This window comes from Sceloporus occidentalis, unplaced genomic scaffold (genome assembly GCF_023333645.1).
Source record: "Sceloporus occidentalis isolate IW3139 unplaced genomic scaffold, rSceOcc1.0.p SCAF_143, whole genome shotgun sequence".
NCBI lineage: Eukaryota > Metazoa > Chordata > Lepidosauria > Squamata > Phrynosomatidae > Sceloporus > Sceloporus occidentalis.
The window spans coordinates 1,384,841-1,393,938 of record NW_028317123.1 but is presented as its reverse complement, the minus strand read 5'-3'; the positions used below and the strand labels follow the sequence as shown (position 1 = coordinate 1,393,938).

At 39.6% G+C, this 9,098-nt stretch overlaps 1 protein-coding gene across 1 annotated transcript in view; it reads left to right on the top strand.

Annotated features, from left to right (window-relative positions):
- Positions 1–1,084: 1,084 nt before the first annotated feature.
- Positions 1,085–9,098, top strand: part of LOC149280953 (putative phospholipid-transporting ATPase IIA) — a 32,559-nt gene continuing 24,545 nt past the window's right edge. Inside the window, exons 1-5 of the mRNA XM_089499871.1 lie at positions 1,085–1,152; positions 5,531–5,675; positions 6,572–6,685; positions 7,714–7,822; positions 8,805–8,863. Of these exons, the coding sequence (XP_089355997.1) occupies positions 1,085–1,152; positions 5,531–5,675; positions 6,572–6,685; positions 7,714–7,822; positions 8,805–8,863 (495 nt within the window). The remainder of the gene's footprint in view (positions 1,153–5,530; positions 5,676–6,571; positions 6,686–7,713; positions 7,823–8,804; positions 8,864–9,098) is intronic.

Here is a 9,098-nt window from a genome sequence, read left to right as displayed (position 1 = left end):
ACAAAACCCATTTTATACAGCGACGTAATCGCAATATTTTTTTTTCTTCGTCATTTTTTAGTTCTGTCTGCAACGTCTTTATAAATCACCCGCACAGATTTTGTGACGTCCCTTTGTCCCTTACTTCTTCTTAGTTCTTTAGTTCTTGGTCATGTATGTTTAATTCCTTCACCGTATTAACCTCTACCACTTCCGCTGGAAGGCTGCTCCACTCATTCACCACCCTCTCAGTGTAGAAACACAGTCTAAATCAAATTGAATTCTTGTTTGCTGCTATGTAAGGCAAAAACATTTTTAATGCAGCTTTGCAATTTTTTGGGGGGTGGGTGGGGAGCAGGGAGCGCATGTTTTGCAAAGACAGTAGCTTGTGCTCTGTAAATTTATAATTTGATGTATTTTAAAGACTGCTGGAAAGCTGTCTCGCAGGGTGTTTAATATTCATACCCATTGTACAGCGCTGCAGAATATGATAGCGCTATAAAAAACAATAAACAATAGTAAGGATAATTAATAGGTGTCCTTTTTCTAAATGGCCGCTCTAACAAACCCCCAGCCTTGGTGGAAAGGCAGGATAGGGTTAATTATAGGCGCATGTATTTTAAAGACTCCTGTGAACCTGTCCTATTATGGCGATAAATAAAACAATAAATAATAATGATAATTCATAGGTGTCCTCTTTTTAAATGGCCGCAATTAAATGGCCTCAGCCTTTGGGGAAAGGTAGGATGGGGTTAATTTAGGCGCATGTATTTTAAAGACTCCTGTGAAGCTGTCCTACGATGGCGATATATAAAACAATAAATAATAATAATAATGATAATTCATAGGTGTCCTCCTTTTAAATGACCGCAACTAAAATGGCCTCAGCCGTTGGGGAAAGGTAGGATAGGGTTAATTGAGGTGCAGCCATTGTGTCTGAATGAACACAGCCAGGGCTGGGTGATGCAGCAGTAGCACAGCGCCTACTAGCTGCCAGACTAAGGAAGTTACCAGGAGATCCAGAGGGTTGGAGGAAGACTCCACCTTCCTCCTGCAGTCCTAACATTCCCATTTCCCAGCAACACCCATAGCCTTAGCAGCCAACATGACGGATAATATCCCCCTGCAACCTGTCAGGCAGAAAAAGAGAAAGGACAGCAAACAGAAAAGGGGGTAAGAGGCCTGAAATACTCGGGGTTCCGGTAACCGGTGCCTTCTCTGGTGTTAGAGGGAAGGGTGGGGAGGACATGTCTCTGTTGTGATACAATGTATGCAGGGATCGCTTCCTACTGCAGCTCGGTAAGCTGCAGGTGCGGCGGCTCTAATCAAATCAAAGGGGGGCGATGTGTCACCTACACCCGGAAAGGACAGCGAATGACGGTACGACTCGATTAGCTAGAACAGACAATGGGAGCGTTATTTAACCCTTTGTTGTCGAAATGAATGAGAGGTGTGTATATAATGGAGGCCTTCGCGTACGAAACAACATTGTATGTATCCATATCCGTCGTCGGCTTTACGTTTTCTGCATTTATTTTGACTGGACAAGCACCTTTTTTCATGTATTTCAATGCTTTCTGGTGTTTATTTTGTAGATACGTAATATATGTGGTTCGCCGTATAATGTAGGACATGATATAGTGTTTATAGAACAGCGTTCATATTAGAAGGGGGGAAATCACCTGAGGAGGGCAGATGGTATGCGCCTCCACGTTCCCGGGTTTGTAGAGCCGCCCAAAACCCATTTGGTGAACAATAAACGGAATTTGCGTACCCCCAAAAGGAATTTTGTAGAAGCACACGAAGGAAGCACAGAAGGGATCCGGTACGAGTACAAATACCTTCAGAGGTTTATGTTAATCTTGACACCCCAGTGGCTATATGTGGAATTGCAAGTAAAACAAAAAAGACTTCCTCATAGTGGCCCATAGTGCTCTGATTTAATGTTTGTGAGCCAATCTTGGAAGCTTTGCAGTTCAACCTTCTGCCACTGGGGTGTCTTGAGTAACATGAACTTTCGGCAGCATTTACACCCCAACTAGATTCTTTCTAAGCTCCTTTCGGGTGTTTCTATTAGAAAGAAGGGTGAGGGAAACAGGACAAACCCCCTCACTTTCCCATGGAGAATTAGGTACCATCAAGAGTGTCTCACCAGTTTAACGTACGCTGACTTGCTGGTTGTATAATCGCTGATGTCACACAGTGATGTCATACGAGTGTATGAAATCACATAATGACCTCACACAAGGCACTGTGGTTGAGGATTGTGTTAGACAGGACTGGACGGTGTATTCACCCAAATGCGTTTGGGGCTGTATTATTACTGGGTCAATTTACTGGTCTTGGCCAATGGATTTTAAAAAAGAAAACTCACTGAATTGGACCCGTGTCATATCTTCATAGCTGACCTCATAAAACAGCTGGCCAAATCACCATATTTGGTAGTATATATTCCAGTGGATTTGATAAATTTTAAATGAATTTATGTTGTGATTATCTTATGGTTTGCAGTGTTTATGGAAGGTGGAATCTGAACAGATGTGACGACACACACTGTATAATCAGGTGTGGTGCAAACGGCGTTCTACTGAATACAGATACACCCCTCTCTGCTCTGGAAAATCATACCAGTGACCTCATATAGAGTACCACCCAAATGTCCCTGATTAGCTGATACAATCCCTCTTTGAGTCCCAAACCCTTGTGTTCTGCTGCTCCAAAAGCCACAATCATATCTTTAAGAACAACTGGAAATGTGGTCTATTCATTAAACTTCCTGATGCCACTATGCATTATAAAGGGCGCACCTGAGTGAGTTCCTCCTGCTGGAAGGGTTGAGCTGACCCTATAAAATACATAGTTTAATCAGCGGCCTGACGCCGGGCCAACTCAGGGCTTCTTACAGGGTTTGTCCTTGATAAAACACAAGAGATTTCGTGGAAGGAAACATTACTCCCCACTACAAACTCCTTCTATTTAGTGAATAGAACCCAGTGTCATTATTCTTCCAAATTACTCGATTACACAAAAAATCAATAGGTCACAAAGTCACACCTCTAGCCATACTTTCTATACAATAGTGTCCCCCTTTGGCCCTTTAAAACTTTGGGAGGTATGATATGCCCAGCCAGCACAAGCCTTGACGCAGATCTTCACAGAATTTGTTGGCAAAGGAGATGAAACAGCATTAATGAGTTTTGAGGAAACGATAAGATTGTGTAGGGTATTATAAAGACGTGTTGTGTATATCATATCACGGTGGCAGTGTATACAGTTTACATACGTAAATACCTATGAGGAAGACAATGATCACTTTCCTTATTGCCCAACGATGAGTCTCAACATGGACCAGGTCAAGACAAACCTAGTCCACCTGCTCATGTTGGGACCACCTTCGGTACGGATCCTGACGGAGTCTTAGGTGTCAAAGAACTGGCCGAGTCGGCCTGGTTTTGGATGGAGGAGTGAAGTAAGGAGATGCTTTTGGTAAACTAAGTCCACTTTGTGTTTCGACAATGTAGAACCGGAGCCAAAAACTTTGTTATTGTTTTCATGGAGGCTTTCCTCTAAATCTGACGTGGCGTCTACCTTGTGCTCGGCCATTCCATGTTCGGCTTATGTTAGTTTGCTGAAAATTATATAAATAGTATAACGTTTGCTGTGATGCTGTAGGGCACAGAAGAGGACGTATGGTAGAACCACATGGGTGGTTATTACTTGTTAACTTTTAGCCATTTTTCCACGAAACCCAGCTATCGGTTATTTATGAAACAACTTAATTCCTATTAAATTCATAAAAAACAAGGTGTTTGAAAAATATATGTCGTAAGTCCTGAAATTTAAACTGCATTCTTTCAAATTAGGCCAAAAACACGTCCAGTTTAGACATACTTCTGAATCCATTGTATGAAGGTAATGAATATGTTTCTTAAACTGGTTAAACTGGAATTTCTTGTATTCCTTGTCAGAGCCCTGTTGTTGTATCTGGAAGAAATGTCCACGTGTTCAGAATAGCCAATTTTTCTTAACCTGTTCAATGATCTTATAACCGTAGCCCCCAACACTACAAATGGCCAAAGGGGGCACTTTTGCTTAGGGTGCGAGGTTAGAGACTTGGATAGCAACTTTGTGACTTATTGGCTAAATTTGTCATATTCTACTCTGATTTAATGCCATCTTGATATCTGAGCACACCAACTGGTGCTTCTCTAACAGCTATATCACAGCCGATATCCCTGCTTGAATACAGGTGACTTTATTCAGAATATCTTGACAATTCATGGTTTCCTTAAAGATCTTTTTTATAACCATTTGGTTGCCACCATTGGTGAGTTACCACAATGATAGTCTATAAAAGAGGGTCATAGGAGATGAAAAGTCATCTGGTAGTTGAATTGAAAGGAATCCCCAGTGAAGTGCAACTGGAAAATACCCCCCGGATTACAGAGGTGGGGTAAATATGCTTTTTTAAAAAGACAAATTTTGAGTAAATGGCATTTTATTAGTAATTAGAATAACAAAAAGCTTCTTTGCAGGGAAAAAATATTGTAAATAACATATACATTTTTGGGGGGAGAGCAACAATTTTGTGCTTAGAGCATCTAGGGTCCTTTGGGGTATATTGGGACCCCAATTCCTGATAATCTTGAATAGTAAGCAGGAAGAGTCTGAGAGTGAAACATGAATGTTCCGTGCGCCCGTATTGCTGGAAAATCAGTTTTGTTCTCTCTCCTCATTTGTACCTCTCAATATATATATATCCACCTTTGGCGCCGGGAACTAAAGAGAAGACCTTTTGTATGAAGATACAAACAGGTCCGTAGGTCTGGAGGGAACTCTCACGTGGGAAGGTGGACATTATATATGACATTGTTGACTCAGTTGTCGAGAGACTTGGCCAACTCATTGTGTAAACAGTCTTCTGTGCGTCCGCCAACTTTCCATGCATCCTGGTGGCGCACATTTCGTCTTACTTATCATCATATGTTGTATTGTGGATGTGATATACAATCTTAAAAGGACACGTAGGACTTGATAACTTTTTAAAGAGTTATAAACATGTATTAATAAATAGAATTTTTTTTTTTTTTTTGCTTATTATTATTGTTTTTTTTATTGCTAATCTATCTGCATTTCTTAGACAATAGAAAGAACATTTTTAAAGCAAAATTAAACAGATTCTAAGATGTTTGGATCGACCTGTTTAGAACGACTTAAGCAAATCCCTTTCGCCTAGAACAGGTGTGTCCAACCTGCGGTCCTCCAGCTCCTGCAGGACTACATCTCCCATAATGCTCTTTCAGCTAAGGGGCTGGCGGAGGAGTATGGGAGATGTAGTCCTGCAGCAGATGGAGGGCTGCAGGTTGGACACCCCTGGCCTAGAATGTCTTGATCACCTACAAGAGTGATCTTACACATATCTGCGGGATCAAGCAATGACTTCTGCCAGTCCAAGGGGTATTTCCTCTAAATCGCTTGTGTTGGTTGGGAGAAACAAACTCCCAACGTGATAATAACAATGACCTAACTCTTAAAGTTCTTCTGCTCTTAGGTGCTGTGAATGTTTGGGGTGCTGTGGCCGTGGAGAACTGAAACCTCGGACAGTTTGGCTCGGACACCCAGAAAAAAGGGAGCAGAGGTATCCTCGAAATGTCATCAACAATCAGAAGTACAACTTCTTCACATTTCTCCCGGGGGTAAGAACTGGGTTACTTGTTTCTCGAAATGCCGGGAAGGGAAGTAATAATTAAGGCAGTGGTGGTGGTGGCACAAAAAGTATGGTGGTCCTTGGGGGTACGGTAAGATTATTTACCATGCTCAGCTACACAATTGTCTCTTATTGCTCCGTTTCTAAGTTGAATTGGGAGTACCTAAGTTGGAACCAACAAAAGTAAAAGTGGGTTACTGAAAAGCAAAAACTAAACTTTTTGAGCTAATTCTCTAGAAGCGTTTTTTTTTATATATCACTTAATTCCAATCTCTTAAAAAATAAGATTTCATACCAAATAATATTTTTAATTTTTTTGTTTTCTCTTGCCTTTTAATGTCATGACCCACCCCAACACATCACGGCCCGATGAAGACTAATGACATCGCCATAAGAGTAGCGGTGATCAGTATCTCCAGGTTCCTGGGTGGCTGTAACTTTTTCCGCTCTTGTTTCTTTGTTTTCGTGAACAATGTGATGAGTGTGAGGTTGAATATATACTAATTTATTTTCAAAATATCAAGGTTCTCGGCATGTGTCTGATCTCCTGCTGTCTTCTTCGGTCACCAATACATCAGCACCACCTCCCCCAACCACTTAGGAGACTTGTTGCAGGCTGGAGGGTTTGGTGAACTTAATTATTTGACAGCAGGGGGTGCAGCAGATGTGGGGGCTTTGGCCAAATGTATCATTTTTTTAAATCTTTTTTTGACATTTTTTTTTTTAAAATGCCTAATGGAATTTCAAAAAAGTCAAAACAAATTAAAAAAATATATATATATTTTAAAATTCCACTTTTTCACATTACAGTTCTTAATACTGTATATTATATTTTACTATTCTTTTTTTTCTCATTTAAATATTAAAATTCTGTCTCTGTTTCAGATCCTTTTCAATCAGTTCAAATACTTTTTCAATCTCTACTTCCTGCTCCTGGCATGTTCGCAGTTTGTGCCGGAGATGCGTCTCGGTCCTCTGTATACCTTCTGGGTTCCCTTGGTGAGTGAAAATATCCGCATTCTAAAAATGCACTTAGTTCTACATTTATAAAAAATGAGAATATGGATAATTTAAAGGGACACGATCAGAAAGAAAGAAATATTGCTGTGTTTTAAACGTCCAGAAAATACCACCCCATGTGTAATAGACCTAAAAGTGACTAACGTAGAATTATTACCCTTACAAATGATGTCTGAAGAAGAGGGAAATGTTTATGCTATCCCAAAAAATACCTGGTTAGTCACTTTGGAAATTTTGTAAATCATTTCTGGGGTATATTCTGAAAGTATTAATAGTTTCAAATGCTGGTGGCTAGTCGGCCTCCTACTCGCTATAGCATCATTTAGTAAAAAAAATTCCAAATTTGCCCACAAGGTAACTTATTACAAATAAATGACATTGTGTACTTTATTTCATCCAATACTATATATAGATTTACATTTCACCAACCAAAGGAAAAAAGTGTATCCTAATTAATGGTGGGGTCCTGGAAATTGTCCTGTCTCCTTGCAAGAGTATAGATGAAATAAAAAATAAAATAAAAAGTTACTGAGAGGGTGGTAGATAAATGGAACAACCTCCCGGCAGAAGCAGTAGAGGTAAATACAGTGAGGGAATTGAAACACGCATGGGATAGACAAATGGCTCCTGAATCCAAGACGAGACCAACGACTGATTAAGGTTTTTGGAAAAACTAGTAGACTGGTAGATGGTTCTTATCTGCTGTCAAATTTTATTGTTTCTATACAGTTTATAATTAATATATCATTGTCTTTCGTTGTGTTACTAGCCTCATAGGTCGAAAAATTTGCAAAAGGTTTTAGAACTTATCAGGTTCTCCATCGTAGAATCCGCAGTGCCTTTATTCTATACCTAGAATGCCAATACGTCTAACTGAATTACTGAGACATTCGTTTTTCCCCTCTCTCTCTCTCTCTCTCTCTCTCTCTCTCTCTCTCTCTCTCTCTCTCTCTCTCTCTCTCTCTCTCTCTCTCTCTCTCTCTCTCTCTCTCTCTCTCTCTCTCTAGGGGTTTGTCTTGGCCGTCACCATTATTCGGGAGGCAGTGGAAGAATTCCGATGTTTCTTACGTGATAAGGAAGTCAACTCGCAGATCTACAGCAAACTCACAACCAGAGGTCAGATTTGTGGCCTCTCTATGATTCTCGCTTCCTCTCCGAGGCTTGGAGAACAGTAGGGAACTTCTGTTGGCCAATTACTACTGACAGCTAAAAAAAAAGCTGCCCAGGGAGCTGAGGTTTGTGGTAGAACCTTCAGGTGTACTAATTGGTTATCTTCCGCCCCTGTTTCTGTCGAACATCTGTACTATTTCTAGTTCAGTTACATCTGGACAACATCGAACCTCTTCACTGCCAGGAGAAAAATCTCCCTGGGCTATCCTGAAAAACATATTATTAAACATTTTTTTATTTTATTTTAAATAAAAAGTATTAACTAGTAATAAGTTACTGTTCAGACCGGGAAAGATAATTGCCGATTGGTTAATCTGAAGTTCTCTTAGCTTTCATTAAGTCGAAGATGTGACATGTTCTCCAAACCTCCAGGAGATGTGTTTCCTGATAAAAGGATCAGTTAGATTAAAATTAAATCCATGACTACATGATTCATTTCCACCTGTTAGTCCATGAACCTGGGTACAGTATAAGTGTTGTCCGCGTCATGAATTGAGTTTTAGGTTCCTCATCGAATTGCTTGGGAAACCCAATCAATGAAAACAAGCGTTTCATGAGATTAACCAGACATTGGTCATAAAGCGGACTTTAGCTGATAATTTATCGCATGCCACTAATGGGGAGGTGGATGCCTTTTAAGGTCTTATTATAATTATTAAGATCTGGTTAAAAGCCCTCAAGAATTTGGCACCTTGGTCAACACAAATAGACTTGAAGCACAAAATAATGGTAACCGCTATGAAAAACAGAGGTCGTGCTTGGATTACAAATGATAAATTGTATATCTTTCATAAAATGAGTGTATACATCTCCTTATGAGACCTAGATTTATTTTTAAAGATGATCCAAAATGGCGAATTAAAATTACTTTTGGACAAAAAAAACAAACAACAAAACATAAAAATAATTGTGTTATTTATTTTTGTAGGTACTGTGAAAGTCAGAAGTTCCAGCATTCAAGTTGGAGACTTAATTATTGTGGAAAAGGTTTGTTCCTATGCGTTTCTCCCAGTGTTATTTCTACCTTAAATTACGAGCATTCAGAAAATTAAATTCCAAAAAAAACCTAAAAAACACATGGATCTGCAATTTTTAGAATTTTCTTATGAATTTTTATTTATATAATCTCCTATACAATCTGTTTTGTTTTTTGGGGAGAGGTTGTGGGTTCTACATTTTACACATATATGTATATAAAATACCGTAATTGTACTTATTTTTC